The 16,775-nt window shown below is 39.9% G+C and overlaps 1 protein-coding gene across 2 annotated transcripts in view; it reads left to right on the top strand.

The window, feature by feature from the left end:
- Positions 1-16,775, top strand: part of LOC122805884 (serine/threonine-protein kinase D3) — a 2,410,388-nt gene that overhangs the window by 2,256,641 nt on the left and 136,972 nt on the right. For both annotated transcript variants that reach the window (XM_044076135.1, XM_044076141.1), the window contains exon 14: positions 13,511-13,617. In XM_044076135.1, coding sequence (XP_043932070.1) covers positions 13,511-13,617 — 107 coding nt within the window. The remainder of the gene's footprint in view (positions 1-13,510; positions 13,618-16,775) is intronic.

Genomic DNA, 16,775 nt, shown 5'->3' with positions numbered 1-16,775 from the left:
TACAGTTAGTTGATGGAATTTAATTAGGTTCTGTAGTTCAAGCCAGCCTAGCTGTTTTAAATTGAGGCAATGATGGGTTCTAAAAGGGTTTCCTGTGGCAAATCTGGCGATGTTATTATAGGACATTTCCAGTTTGCTGAGATTGTTTTTAGAAAGTTTAGTAAAGATGGGTGAAGCATATAGAAGAGGAGATATTAGATGTGTGTGTGCTATTGTTGTACGAGCAGAGGGTAGGAGAAAAGATTTAATTCGATACAGGGAGCCTAATTTTCTATTAACAGATTTAATAGTATTGTTTATATGTATATCAAAGTTTAGTTTATTGTCAATGGTGACTCCTAGCAGTTTAGTGGTAGGTTCTGGGGATATAATAGTATTGTTGGTGGAAGTGACTGAGAAATCCAATGTGGGGAATTTACTAGTGGGAGAGAAAAGAAGGAGTTTAGTCTTTTTGGGGTTTAAGAGAAGGCATCTATGAGTGAACCATTTCTCAACTGTGTTGAAGACTTGTTGGGTAAGGTGTAGGAGGTCTGAAGAGGATGAGGCTGAGCATATAAGTGTGGAATCATCTGCATATTGTATACAAGAGGCTTGAGGGATAGCCAGGTGGAGGTCATTGATGAAAATGGAAAAAAGTAGAGGTCCAAGGATGGAACCTTGGGGGACACCTAGGTTGACTGGTAGGTGGGTAGAGAGAGACTTGTGCCATAGTACGGCCTGCTGTCTTTTGTCAAGGTAGGACTGGAACCACTTAATGGAGGATGTGTCAAGTGATAGGGATTTTATTATGGTGATGAGAATTTGGTGATTCACCATGTCAAAAGCTTTAGATAGGTCAATGAATAGGGCAGAAGAGAGTTTGTTTAGACTACGGTGTTTGTTGATAATATCTGTAAAGGAGAGAAGGGCAGTGGAGGTACTATGTGAGTAGAGGCAACAGTTTGGTCTTCTGTATGTACCTTTTCAAAGCATTGCAAACTGAATTCCTTTTCCAGGTCAAGAGCAGACTTTGCTCGAACTGTATTCTAGGGAGTTCTGGAGTCTTGGGTATTGGCCTCCTCCATCTTTTCCTATTTAAGCTATGGTAATCTCCCCGTATAGCGTACTTAAGCTACTGCAACAGCAGTGCACATATGAACATTGTTCAGTTCTGTAAGTAGACTTACCATACAAAAGGTGTGTTTTCTAATGGATCACCGTTGTAGTAGTCATCCCTTCCTCAACCCCTCATTTCCCTGCTATTATTCGTCTGTGTTGTCAGAGTATGGTTATTTGGGTCTACTTTACATGATCGAGCTTTCAAATGTTCGACTTTCATATGGCTGAGACCATATGATAGAACATTTAAAAGTTCGAACATCTTAAAAAAAATAAATAAATAAGCATTTCTAGTAGAGGGCCAAGCCCCCTTGCACCCCCACCCCCCCCGCTATTTAAATATACCAACTCCAAGATCGCACTACGTTGCAGAAAAGGGAAATCTTCCCATCCCGTGCTGTATGGAGATCTCCATTCACACTGTTCCAACTTTTAAATGTTTGATCATATGGTCTTGGCCATATGAAAGTCGAGCTTTTAAAAGTTCGATGATCTGAAGGGGACCCGGTTATTTTCACCATTCTGTATATAGTTAATTATCTTTGTTTTCTGCGAAGTGTTGTCAGGGCTCTTGCCATCTTTCTAGGCAAAACATGCTCAAACTTTTAGCGCTCAATAAAACAAAAAGTTTTGTAAGATATGACATAAGCTCAAATGGATATGACAAAGAAACCACTGTATAAAAGTTCAACCTGTCAAATAGTGTATGCATGCAACATTAAAGCTGGAACTAAACATTTAACAGGAAAGTTGTTATACATAAATGGTGGGAATAACTTTTTAATGCACTGATATCTGTAATGTCAGTGGCCTCACAGATAAATCCAAAAAAGAAAGAGTAGTGAATTATATAAAAAATGTAGAGTGCAAATAGCTATTTTTCAGGAGTTAAACTTAGAACTGAACTTGTGAATTTGATAAAGAAAAGTTTTCAGGATGGTTATTTAGTGGAATACCCAGGACAAAGGAAAAAAGGAGCACTTATATTAATTGCAAGAAGAGCTCCAATAGTGATAGACGAAGATAAAAAATATAATAGTGACAGATTTGTAGTGCTAAGGGGCTACTGGCAAGGGAGGAAGATTACACTGGCAAGTATTTATATTCCACCTAAAACTACTATAATGGAGCTTAAGCAAATTCTGGAAAAAATAATCCGTTTTCAGCAAGGAGTATTACTTCCAGGCGGGGACTGGAATGTGATTTGCAACAGTGAAGATGTATTTGGGGGCCCAGAAAGGAAAGTATAGCAAAGAACGGTAGATTTTTGAAGACAGTTATGAAAATATTTGGCATAAAAGATGTGATTTCAGTAATAGGAGTTCAGAGTGAATTTACATATTATTCCCCAAGATATGAAAACTGGGCTAGGCTAGACAGAATTACATTTCACAGGAACACGTGCATTTAATTGAAGGTCTTGATAAGCACCCAGTAACTATTCAGATCATGTGCCATTAATAACTAAAAAACACAGGATAATGAAATAAAAATGAGACACTGGCTCTTTCCCACATATCTGTTGAAAAGAGAGGTATTTAAGGAATGGGTAGTAGAGATTATTCATGAGCTATTGGAGATGATAGAAAATTCTTCTGAAAATATAGTTAGGGAGTGGGATAAAATTAAGGTGGAGTTTAAAGATGGGGTGGAAATAAAAGAAAGAAGCTATGGTTAAGAAGTAACAATAATTAGAGGGCTTGACAAATGGTAAAGTATTGCAAAATAGGGGAAATCTCACAGAACAAGAGGAGTATCAACTGCAGAATGCTAAGCAGAAAATAAGGGATTACTGCTATAACATGCACAAGTTTAAAAAGATGGCTGTTAAGCAGCTCTTTTCTGATAATAATACTAGATCACAAAAACTTTTAGTACGAGAACTCAGGCAACAGAAAGTAAACAGGGCTGTTACCAAGTTTAGGGAGCCTATAACAAGGAAGGTAACAAGATCCTGTAGAGGTATTAGAAACCTTTCTGAAATTCTGTGAAAGTCTGTATAAAGCAGAGAAATATGGAAATCAAGAAAAGATGCAAAGGAAAATGTTTATGGAATAATAAAATAGGCCAAGGTTAGAGGTAGATGAGGCTCAATTACTAACAGGATAGGAGGAGATGAGATAAAAATTTTGCTTTATAACCAATCTACATGAAAGTACCAAGGAATAGATGGTATTCGTGTGGAAGTTTAGAAGCTAGGAGGGAAAAACTGGTAAAGATCTGGAAGGTTTTGTTTAGCAGGATTTTAAGAGGAGAAGTACCAGCATCCTGGAAGAAAGCAGTGTAGCTGTAATACCTAAAGAGGTTAAAGATCCATCAGACCCTGCTTCATGCAGCTCCATTTCAATACTAAACCATGATTTATAAAGTGTATGTGTCTCTAATGGCTAAAAGAATGATAAAAGTAATAATCAAAATTGATATGGATCATTGTGGTTTTGCGTAAGGGAGGCAAACATTTGACAACATTAACAGAACATTGATGATCCAGAGGGAAGCAGAATGTAAGAAAATACCATTGTTGGCTGTGGGTCTTGAGAAGAGAAGGCATTTGACAGAGTAAGCTGGGACTTTATGAGCAGGGAAATGGAAGCAATTGCATTTCCTGAAAAAAATTATAAGGTTGATTAGAAGGTTATTTGAGGGATTGGATGTGAAAAGTAAAGTGGGTGGGGTCCTCTCTGATAATCTCTGCTTGAGTAGAGGAAATAGGCAGCTGTGTCCTCTTTCCCCTTTGTTATTTGCATTATATTTAAAGCCATTGGCAAATAAAATAAGGGATGCATAAGTTCAAGGATATAATTGGTGTGGTAGTCAAGAAATGCTGGCTCTGTTTGCAAATATTTTATACTTGACAGAACTAGAAAGGGACATTACAGTGTTGTGAAACACTTTGAGACAGTTTCAAATCTTTTCAGAATACAAAATGTAATGAAGAAAAAACAAAGGCAGTAGCGGTAAATTATGTACCCATACACACATTTGTTCAGCAATATCCATATTTCTGGGGACATGATAAAATGAAGTATTTAAGAGTATGGATTAAAAATGATTCTGGAGTGGCAGCTAAGGATATGTGGGAAAAGGCTAAACAAAAGATAAATCAAAAACTGAGAAAATGGAAACTTTGTTATATGGTTATGGATAGTAAGATACAAGCAGTCAAAATGTTTTTAGTCCCGTTAGTCTTCTAAACAGGTCAGGCATATTTTTATTAACCAAAGGAGTTATGGATAGCAATTAATAAATAGCTGAAGGACTTTATTTGGGAGGGAAGATGGCAAGAGTCATAGGTTCATAGGTTCATAGATTAGTCCTAAGCTAACTGCCCTTGTGAGCCATTTTAAGCCTAGCCAATAATCCCTTGTGAGACTCAAACACTGCACCTTGTGCTTGAAAGGCAAACACCTTAACCATTAGGCCACCCTCCCAGTCAAGTGAGAAAAGCTGATTCTTCCAGTAGAACAGGGCAGATTGGATTACCCATTTTGAAGGGGTATTTCAGAACTACACAGTTAAGGCTCCAATACATAGCACAAGTAAAAAAATTGTAATTCAAAGTGGAAAGGAATGATGGTGAAATGGGGGAAGCTCAAGAAACAAGGAGAGACTGAGATTTTGGATGCAGGCCTTACCACATATAATTATACAGAGTATTATATCTGTAAAGTAGCAGAAAGTATTCTAAGAACTAATCCAACACGGGAATGGAGAAAGGAGATTCTGCCAATAAGGATGACTGCAATTAGGGATGTAGATAATAGGCAAGTGGGGGCTGGAATTTATTGGAGAAAACTGGCTATGGAACTAAGGTATTGGGAGAAAATAACTAGAGAGGGAAAGGTAATAGAATGGGAAGAGGCCAAGAATTTATTTCAACTGTGGTTTAGAGATTGCCTTGCCTATCCAGGATTGGTATCAGAGTATAGGCAAAGAGAAAGAAATAGACCAGCACTGGTAGATTTTTTTGTAGAATCTAGAACAGAAGCTACCATCATTAAAGGAATAATTAGTAGACCATATACGATATTGTATGATAACTATCAGAGGAGGTTAGAAAGGTTTGGAAAAAGAGACTGGATAAGCAATTCACAAAGAATCAATGGGAGGATAGTATGTATGTCTCCCACATATGCAACAAAATGTAGACGATTTAGGATTTTTGCTTGAAGATGTTTACATAGATATTTTTATACCCCAAGTAGACTCCAGAGAATTTTTCCTCAGATAGACAGCAAATGTTGGAGGTGTGACAGGGAAATAAGAGGTAATTGGGAACATATTTTCTGGGAGTGCCGTAAGTTAGCAGACTTTAAGGATTCTGTGTGGGATGCACTGTCAGAGATGCTAGGTGGGTGGACTAGTGTGACGAGGGAGTTGATTTTTCTGAGCTATGATACAGAATTGGAATTGCCTAGATTTGGTAAGGCCTTGCTGTGTTTAATTGTGATGGCTGCCAAAAAAGCAATTACTAGAAAATGGAAATTAAAATCTAAATCAACTATATTAAAAGTAGTAAATATACTAATGGAGATAAAACAACTGGAATTGAGATATTTAGAAAAGGGTAGGAGCAAACTACGTAGAAAAAAGTGGAAATTTGTGAGAGCAATACATACAGGGCAGGAATGAGGTTTAAAAGAAGGCAGGACTTTAGTGAGCTATGTAATGCTTGACTGAAAATGATTGGGTAGCTTGTAAATGATGTATAATATTTGCAGCTGAGATTGTGTCAGTATGCTTGCAACTATGATTGTGTCGGTGTGGTTTATTTTCATTTATATAAATGTATGATTGCTTATGTCATAAATGATGGTTTAATAAAGAATTTTCTTTAAAATATTGGACAAGAATTGAATAACTTGTGTAATGTTGCTTAGGTTTAATGATATATAGCAATATATGTGAAGTATAATGTTTGTTAATGTTAATTTATTAGTACAGTTTGATTACTTTTGTATAAATGTAAATTTGCGAATGTCACAAGTGATAATTCAATAAAGGTGTTTAAAAAAACTTTTAGTGCTCCTCTTTTTATATGGGGTGTCCCACATGCTCAGCATGAGCACCTGAAAGGTGCTAAAACCTTTGAGAAGCTGGCTTGGTGTAGGAGGGGTAATCCCATATAGCTTAGGCTACTGCAATGATGATCCATTAGACTATCTACTATTATGCTAGGTTAGTTTACACATCTGCAATTCCCTCATCTGTGGTTTGTGGCAGAAAGTTTTGTGATAGTGTCAAGGGTTAATAAGTACGTTGGTGTTTCTGAATTCTGTTGCAGAATAACGTTTTTCATTACTTGGGATTGTTTTCCACCCACAGTTCATCCTTGTCATTGTAGAGTCTGCCTCCAGGGGAAATCTGCTGGGGTCACTCTAACCATTGTATAACTGTGCAGCAGTGCTTGAATAAAAACAATCAGTAATTTAACTACTGCATTCACAGTCTTAGCATTGTCCTGTTGAAAAAATCATGTTAGGCTGTCCTCAAAATTTCCTAACTTGCAGAATTTACCTGAAAGACATAAGAAAATTGTCTTGTCAGAATCCATTGTATGTACTTCAAGTTGAAACGAGAGAGTGGGGTTCCCTTCTATAATGAGCAACTTCTATGTTCTGCAAAAGATTACCTTAAGACAGGTGCAGCATAATTTTGAGCTCCCCTCCTACTCCAAGTTAACTGCCTCACAGTTGTAGCGAAACTCTATTTACTGCGTCCTTAATTAATTCATTATATTTACTTTGAAGATTTAATTGCCCTGTTGGCATTTTTTATTCATTAATAGTAAGGCTATGTTATTGTTATGTTTATGTCCAGTAGTTCTGAAGTAACATTGTACTGCATCCAACTACATCACTATTGTGAAAAAAGTGTTGGCTGCCTGGCATAAGGGGATAAAGCTCTGACTGTGCCTCAGGTGACCTGTACTTGTGTATAATTATTTATCTGTCTGTATTTTTTTTACTTTATAAACTGGGTAAATGAACTGGTCCAGATACCATTTTCAGCCGTGATTTAGGTCAAGAAGCAGTAGCAGCTTTTCAAACATTTAGAACCAGATTACCTTCCAAGTTGCATTTTAAACCAAAGTATACATTCACATTATATTGTAACCAGCATTTATAGTTTAAGAACTACTGTGGTTAAGCTTCCACGAATGTTTGCATAAATCACCGCAAAATATACAAGGATACTAGTATTTTTTTTTTTACATATTTATCATGGTTGCATAGCTGTCTCTGTGTACTGAGTGTTATATCTAGTAGGATAGCTTGGACACCAGCTCCCTACATCTGACCTGGTTCCCTGTAATAGTTGCACTTATTTTCTGTTGAGGTGTGCTTTCAAGACTTTCAGAAGAGAGTTTGCTTGCTTTTTTGTATTTTGTTTAGTAGAATGTGTTGTGCTACAGGAACAGTTTTGTAGAAGGCTTTTTCTGTTGTTGGTATGGTATATGGAGGTCTTTGTAGAGGTGAATCATATTGGCATCTTGGGTTATAGTGGAGGGTTTTGACAAGTAGAGTATCGTTTAAAGGTGGACAATAGCTTACATTTAATAGCTTATTTGTTAGAGTATTTAATCAAAAATGTAATGTTGCCTCAACTAGTAACATTTGGATGTTCATCGTGTTTCACTGTTGCAGTCATGACTGTAGGGTTCTCCCCTGCCGGCAGGCAGTCCTTGGTCAGCCAGAATCCCAAAGTCTGGGTCCGGCGTCGGCTGTTCAACCATGCTCCCTGACGTCAGAGCGCCAGGAGTACAAAGCTGACAGCCGACGCCATCTTCTCCAGTCTTTCTTGCTGTGCGGTCATAGCAGTTCGCAAGTGCCGGTCAGCTGACTCCCGACTATTTTTTCTGATAAACTTCAGTCCGAAGATTTTCTTCTCCACTCAAAGCTAAGTACCCCGTTGGGGAAACTTTTTTCTTGCTCCACTCCGATGTCAGAAAAAGTTAATAATTGTATTTCATGTGGGAAGCAAATACCTCATAAGGATTTTCATTCTTACTGTATTCCTTGCTTAGGCCCTGACCACGACGTAGCTAGTTGTCGGTTTTGTGCTAGATTCAATCAACGTACAGTTAAGCGAAGGTACGATTTTGCTTTTCATTACTTCAGTAGGCGCTTTAACTACAAAATGTCGTCGGATACGGTTCCGGCTACCAGAGTTCACAAATGTCGCAAGGATAAAGACAGGCCTCTGAGGTCCAAATCTGATGATAGCGCACAAGCGGAGCCAACTTCAGGTTCGTCATCAGTGAGGCGCTTTTGCAGCCCCTGTCGTCGGCCATTTCAGAACCGATGGCTGAAACAGACTCTCATGAGGAGCCAATCAGGCCTTTAAATATTTCTATTGCAGGACCTTCGGACAGTGCTCCTTCGGATGGGTCCGGAGCCGCTGTGCAGGTACCGGCTTCCGAAGGGGTTTTCAGGCCTACTCGGCTTCTAATAAAGGCAAAGCCAAAGACAAAGGCAAAGACTCCTTCTAAATCAAAGACTGCAACACAGGCCTCTTCTGAACCGGCTCCCAAGTCACAGGAAACAGTTACTCAAGATGGCGGAGGATTTACTTACTGTGATTAGGGGTTCACATCCCCCTCCAGATAAAAGGCCAAGGCAGGATGTTTATTATGATTCCTCTGATCAGGCTTCTGTTTCCTCAGTTTCTTCTTCTGACCAGCAATATTCTTTCCCTCCTTATGAGGATTCTGATGCTGAGGAATCCATTCCTTCAGCTTCTCCCCCTGAGGATTTCTCTTTTGGGGAAACTTTGCATGAAATGAGGGAACATTTCCACTGGGAAGGACAGGAGTATTTGGAATCTAAGAAAAGACTGAGGGATTTTCTTCTTCTTCCCCAACATAGACCCCTGGCTATTCCTCCTGTTTTGGATATTGTGGATGATGCCTTTTCGGAGGCTAACTTAACCCCTGACTCTTTTCCTCCTGCTCCTGTTAAGCCTGATAGATATTACAAGGTTCCTGATTCCCACCAGTTTTTATACAAGAACCCTTCTGCTGACCCTGAAACCATTTCTCAGGGTCCTAAGGGAGTTAAGGCCGCTTCTGCCAAAAATCCCATTCCTACTGAAAAGGATTCTCGATCTTTAGAAAGATGGGGCAAAAAAGTGTACACTTCTGCTACTTTGTCCATTAGGGCTTTAAACTGTCAGTTTCATATGCTGAAATACCAGCAATTTCTCTTGTCTGTTTTAAAACAAAAGCTTACTTCCATTTCTGCCTGTGCAGATGATGAGGAATTACATGACTTACTGCATGCCACTGAACAAGTTGGGAAGCATGGTTTACATTGTGGATTTGATGCCTTGGAGGCTTCTTGTAGGGCTGCTGCCTCCGGCACAGTCATTAGAAGGCATGCATGGCTAAAGGAACAAAATTTGCCTGAACAAGTTAAGGCTAAATTATTGGATGCTCCTGTTCAGCATAATGTTTTGTTTGGATCAAAAGCTGAAGAGGTGATTAAAAAGATGGAGGGTAAGGCGAAATCCATGAAAACAGTTAAAGATTTCTTACAAGTACAGCCACCTAGATTTAGCAGGAATTGGCCTTCAAAAAATTGGTCCTTTCCCACTTCAGACAGGCCTCAGAGGGGTAGATATAGACGCTCCAGAGGAAGGCCTCAAACACAAGCTTCTTATAGACCAAGACAGTGGACTGCTTCCACCCCTAGGGGAGGAGAGGACAGGTCACAAACTCAAAGGAAACAAACTCAATGACTCCCTCTGTTGGGCTACAGGAACTTCTTGCCTGGAAGCCCCTCTCGGAGGAAAACTCTCTCTTTTTTATCAAAATTGGACTCAACCCAAGACAAGTGGGTTTTGGATGTGGTTTTAAGAGGTTACAAATTCCATTTTCATACCTTGCCAAGGCCAAGCAGATGGCCAGACTTTCCAAAACATCAATGGATGGAGGCCTTAAACCAGGTGGAAACTCTTTTGGCTATGAACGCCATAGAACTGGTTCTACTTTCAGAGATGGGAAAAGGTTTTTACTCAAGGCTCTTTCTAGTCCCCAGGAAGCAAAACTCATGGAGACCCATTCTGGATCTGTCGGTCTTGAACACCTTTCTCGAGATTCCAAAATTCAAGATGCTTACTCTACAGCAGCTACTTCCAATGCTGTCCAAAGATGCATGGATGGTAACTTTGGATTTAAAGGAGGCATATTTACACATTCCCATCAGGCAGGATTGCAGAAAATACCTCAGGTTCAAGGCCGGATCGAAGCACTTTCAATTCTCTGCGCTGCCCTTTGGATTGTCTACTGCACCCAGGGTCTTCACCAAATGCCTGGCTCCAGTAGTAGCGTACTGCAGACTCAAGGGAATTCAAATTTACCCTTATCTGGACGATTGTCTAATTCAGGCAGACAGCAAGGATGTCTTACTCCAGCATCTAGAATTTGTACAAAACCTCCTCAAGTTCCTGGGATTCTCTGTAAACATAAAAAAGTCCAATTTGACACCATCGCAACAGATAACTTTTCTGGGTGCTCTTCTAAACACCACAACCCAGATGGCATTTCTGACATCTGAAAAACAATTACAGCTGGCTTCAACTTTCAAAACCTTGGCAACTTTAACTCAACTATCTGCAAGGAAATTCCTGCAGGCTTTGGGTTACATGGCCTCCTGCATCCTTCTCGTACCATATGCAAGACTACACATGAGGAAAATACAGTGGTACCTAAAAAGTGTATGGTCTCAGCATTGCCACAGTTTAGACATACTGATCTCCGTCCTTCCTTGCCTTCAAAAGGAATTTCTTTGGTGGTCCAGGGCATGTGTTTTAAACAAAGGGAAACTCTTCCGTCTGCCTCCTGCCACTCAGATTCTAACCACGGACGCCTCGGATTATGCTTGGGGAGCCCATTTTCAGGGCAACTGTCTGCAGGGCCTTTGGACAAAGGATCAGAAGCACCTCATATCAATTTAAAGGAAATGTTAGCCGTTCAGAAAGCTCTATTGGCCTTCAGGAATCTTTTACAACCAGGACAACTACTAATACAGACAGACAACACCACAGTTATGTGGTAAATAAACAAGCAAGGGGGATCTCATTCCTACCCCCTTTGCAGACTAGCCATGGATCTATGGAACACAGCTCTAGCTTGCAATCTGGATCTTCAAGCTCAGTTTCTACCAGGGAAACAAAACTTCCTGGCAGACAGTCTGAGCAGAAACCTTTCGGATCCACATGAGTGGATGCTGGACACCAAAATATTCAGGATGATAACAGCAGTCTGGGGATGTCCTCACATAGACCTCTTTGCATCCCATCTCAATCATCAATTACAGAATTTTTGCACCAGGACTTTCCACAGAGAAGCTTGGAAAGTGGATGCCCTGTCATTCATTTGGAGGAACCTCTCGGGATATGCCTTTCTGCCTCTTCTTCTTCTTCCATGGGTCTTATTGAAGATAAAACAGGACAAGCCCAAGATGATAATCTTGCTGGCTCCAAATTGGCCTTGACAGTTTTGGTATCCAACTCTAAAAAACCTATGTCTGGAGCCCCCTTGGGTTTTACCTCAGTCTCCGAACCTTCTGTCCCAACATCAGGGTCAGGTTCTACACTCTCATGTCAGAACTCTCAGCCTGGCGGCCTGGTTAATCCAGGGCCTTTGATTTCTTCTTTCCTACCCAAGCAGGTTATGGATGTCATTTTAGAAGCCAGACGTCCTAGCACTAGAAAATCTTATGCAGGAAAATGGAAAAGATTTTGTTCCTGGATGCAGGCTCAGGATTCTGATCCTCCTCTTCCTGACATTACCTTAATTTTACTTTACTTGACAGATCTCTTACATAAGGGTCTCTCTTTCTCTTCCATTAAGATACATGCCTCTGCTATTTGTGCTCATTATAATACAGACCCTCCCATCTTTTCCCACCAGCTCATGAGACAGTTTCTCAGAGGAGCTAAGAACTTAAGACCTCCTAGATCTCCTCCCATTCCTGCTTGGGATCTCAACTATGTTTTGGAAAAACTAACCTTGCCTCCTTTTGAGCCTGCTGCCTCTTCTGACATCAAGTTTTTATTTTGGAAGACAGCTATCTTGTTAGCTCTAACCTCTGCCAGGAGAGTTTCAGAGTTACAAGCTCTTATGGCTGTGGAACCTTATATTATTTTTCATCAAGACAGGGTATCTTTGAGGACTAATCCTGCCTTCATGCCTAAGGTGGTTTCCAAAGTGGCTTTAAATCAAACTGTCCACTTGCCAACTTTTTTCCCCACTCCTCAAAATAAAGGGGAAAGGATCTTACATTCCTTGGATGTACACAGACAACTACGTTTTTACCTGGACAGAACCAAGGACATCAGAAAATCAGAACAATTGTTTGTTTTTTATGCTTCAAGTTCCCAAGGTAAAGCCATTTAAAAACAGACCATTTCTAAATGGATTGCTCATGGAATCAGATTTTGTTATTCACACCATGGAAAGCAAATCCCAGGGAGTATACGGACTCATTCCACCAGAGCTGCTGCCACTTCTGTGGCCTTCCTCAGGGGAGTTCCTACCAAAGACATTTTGGAAGCTGCAACTTGGAGTTCAGTGCATACTTTTTCTAAGCACTACAGTCTACCTCTCTACTCTAAGTCTAGGGCAGGCTTTGCCTCTGCAGTCTTGCAGGGCCTTTTAGCCGCCCCTTCTTCTTTATGACCACCTCCCTTTCTTTCAGCTTTGGGATTCTACCCTACAGTCATGACTGCAACAGTGAAACATGATGAACATAGTACAATTGTGTACACCTACCATAAATGTAGATGTTCGAGTGTCTTCACTGTTGCAGTCTGGGTTTCCCTCCCTCCTGTCCCCTCTTATTTTTACTTTTGTGTAGTTCCTTATTTCACCATTCTTCTGAGGTGTATTTGCAAAGGTTATGGGACCTTTTTCATTTTGGGACTCCTGACATCTGGGGCAAGAAAAACTGGAGAAGATGGCGTCGGCTGTCAGCTTTGTACTCCTGGCGCTCTGACGTCAGGGAGCATGGTTGAACAGCCGACGCCGGACCCAGACTTTGGGATTCTGGCCGACCGAGGACTGCCTGCCGGCAGGTGAGAACCCTACAGTCATGACTGCAACAGTGAAGACACTCGAACATCTACATTTATGGTAGGTGTACACAACTGTACTTTTTCCTTATGGAGAACACGATGATGCTCCCCCTTACATGATGAAATAATGCATCTGAGTAATTTGTTGTTAGCTGTTAATCAAAACCATGGGTCAAGTGCCATCTTCTAGTACACTGCTGGAGTTTATTATGCAGCTGCTTCCATGAGAGTGAGCTTTTATGTGTTGGTTCCTGATAACATTAATATGTTCTAGCTGTAAGAATGAACAAACTCATTATAAGTGAATAAGTAATATTTTTTTGCTTTTTTTTAGGTAAACATAGGAAAACAGGAAGAGATGTTGCAATTAAAGTTATTGATAAGATGAGATTTCCTACTAAACAAGAAAGCCAGCTTCGCAATGAAGTAGCTATTTTGCAGGTAAGGTTCAATTTGACAGCGGACATTGAAGTTTGTATACCATGTAAATGTCAATTTAATGCTTTCAAATTTGTGCTTTATTAGGCCAGCCATTTACTAGAATGCATCCAGACAGTATGACATTTTTTCTTTCATGTTTATATCAATGGGCTGTACCCCAAAACAGAGGGATCAGAGGTCCTCCTCTGAAATGTCTGTGCTGTACCTTTCCCTCTTGAAAGGCTCTCCTTTAGGACACAAAGTAGAAAGAAGGCAGAGACAGACTAACACAACATGGAATAGCTACTGCTATCACTGCCTCTACACCTATCAGTTGAAGAAAGGATGACTAGTGAAATTCCATATCAATTCAGTGTTAATGAACCACATTAACCATTCAGAGCATAAAGTGGCTGCAGCAAACACTGCCAGAAGGTATTTGAGTGGTGTTTTGATGGTGTGCAGACACTAAAGGAGTCTGTCTGAAACCAGTGTAGCAGGCAGATCCAGCTGCACTGGGGACAGGCACAGTGCAGAGGTCTTCAAATGAAGCATATCAGCTGGAAACAGTGGCTCTGGAAAGGCTCAGTCCTTCATAGTTAGTCATTTGTCATCTGCAATGAGCTGTATAGATGGCATCAGCAGCACAGGTGGCCCGTGGGGAGGAGTTAATTGGTACTACTCTGGACATGAAGAGTAATGCTCTTTGTTTAAGTAGAGGAAACGAGTTATGTGGAATAATAGTGACACACACATTTGGTATGTGGGATACTAATATATAAATACTACAGATCACCTAGTTACAGTATTGGACTGCTTCTGAAAGGAGCATCAATATCTTTGCACAGATTCGTACAAGATCTGTTAGGGTGCATGGACTGGAGGTGTAATTCAAGTTCAAGTTTATTATTTTTGCTTGTATCCAAGTTCATTACAGCAAAAATAAACTCAGTGTTACAGCAGTATTGAATATAAGTTTGCAACAAAACAGTATGTAGTACATTTGCATTAAATAAATCTCAAGCAGAAAAATAAAAATGCAACAATGTAATTAACATTGCATTGCAAACAGTCACTGGTAAAATACAGCTAGAACACAATTACTCAACAGTGCCATGTTTGTGGGTATTAAATTTAAGATAAAGTTTAAAAACAACAAAGTTGCCCAAAAAACTGCTCTGAGGGCAGTCACTTAAAGTGAACCTACTCCATGGCTGCATTCCCCTGTAGCCAATTAGATTTAAATAAAGGCCAAACAAATACAATCTGCAGCTTTCATAGATTCTTCTAAATCTAACCTGGAAAGCATTGCAGAGTTCATAAACAATGTAATCAAGAATCTTTCATTATTAACAGTGATTGTCCTTAACGCAAAAACTCCCAAACTGATGGATACACAGCAGCTTTTTGTCCTATTCTCCTGCTCCAGCAGCCCTACCATTCTGGTCCGCTCAGTCAACCCAAACCCAAAAGGACAGAATTAAATGAGCATCTCATGAGCATTGAAAAACATTCTCCTTCCTGAAAAATTCATTGATAAGAACTTGTTACCTTTCCCAACCATAGCCAAAAATTTCATACAGCATTCCTAAAACATGAACCAGTCACTTCCAGCAGCTGGAGATTGGCATAATAAAAGGAAAAAAAATGAAAGTCCACTGGTTCACAAATTGGCAACCTCATCTCTGCTGTCTGACATCTCACAACCAACACTCTGAAGGAGAAAGATCCATAAATATTAAAAATTGAAACAGTCACATGCAGCCAGCTCCTCAGTCTGGCAGCCACTTGCCGTCGTTTGGAATGGAACTGTGTCAGCACAGGAAGCTGATATAGGAAGGTGTAATATCTACAGTGGAAACCTTTTCTGTATTTAGACACTTTGAGCATGTCAACATAGGACCCTAAGCCAAAGGTGATATTTCTTGTGTGTTGCCATACCTTGCCACACAATTCTGTGTGGCTATCAACATTAGAAATTGAGAGGTCAAGTATTTTATGTCTGCAACCCTATTTTATATTTTAGGTACTACCGTATTGCATTACTCAGTGGACCACCATTTGACCATTATATGCTGATGGCGCCACCAATTTATTCTTGCATCAGGTCCTCAATTTATTTTGCAATCATAATGTGTCTTTTTAGTAAGTCTCATAATGCCTTATTCACTAACATTAAAGGTGAGGTCATTACTGCTGTAACAGGTGTGTTTTTATAGATTGTGTTGTAAATATTTTGCATCTTTCATTGACTTAATTATGTTAGTTTGCAGTCATCAGCATATTTGCTTCTCCATATAATTTTTCACTTTTATCTTTGAAAAGAATAGTCAAAAAAGAGGTAGTCCCAATACAGACCCCTGTGGGACACTGTGGTACACCCCCCATCACCACTACCTTAACTTGTGTGGATTCACATTTAATACTTTTAGTATATCAGTTAATCCCATGTGTAGAACAGAGTCACGAGCCTTGTCTAATTTAGTATAAGCAGTATGCCGTATCATCCTGTCATCAAGTGCTGCCTTTTTTTTTCTGTTATTTTATACATTTGTTATCTAGGTAAGCCCACTGGACAGAAGTGTCTAGTTAAGTGGCATGTTCAGAGGTACACATTAGTCAAATAAAGATGGAAGCATCAAATCCTGTACCCTTAGGTTATAGGAAGCAGCTCATTAACACTTCGGAGCCTTCATCCTCTGCACTAACTGCCAGATTAGTTAACTGCTGATGATGTTCATCATATTGACACAGCTGCAGTAGCCTTGGCTATATGGGATTATATCATGCCACGGACATAACAGCTAGTTAACTTTCAATGCTTCAGGGCACCTTCCACATGCCCAATCTGTCAGAGCTTGAGCTGAGATTGTGAAAAGATAAATTTGGGTGCGAAGCCCTTTGCAGCTTTACTACCACTGAAGAGTAAGCTCCTTTACGGCTTTTGAGGATCAACGGACTGCTTGTCATGTTTCCTTGCTGTGCAGATAAGTTCCCATTGGGGAAAAACTTACCATTTTCTAATTTCTGTTGTTGTTTTATCACTTTTCTTTTCTAGAAAGTTATTTTAAAGCTGGGAGTGTTGTGTTTTAATGGACTGTCACAAGGCTGTAACATACTTTTAAACAGAGTCCCTTTTTTTCCTGCTAATTTAACAGTTGTGTAATGGTACTGAAAAC

Source organism: Protopterus annectens, chromosome 1.part1, assembly GCF_019279795.1.
Source record: "Protopterus annectens isolate FY-2018-M chromosome 1.part1, PAN1.0, whole genome shotgun sequence".
Classification (NCBI taxonomy): Eukaryota; Metazoa; Chordata; order Ceratodontiformes; family Protopteridae; genus Protopterus; species Protopterus annectens.
The sequence above is the reverse complement of the archived record's forward strand: the minus strand, read 5'-3'. Positions and strand labels throughout refer to the sequence as shown.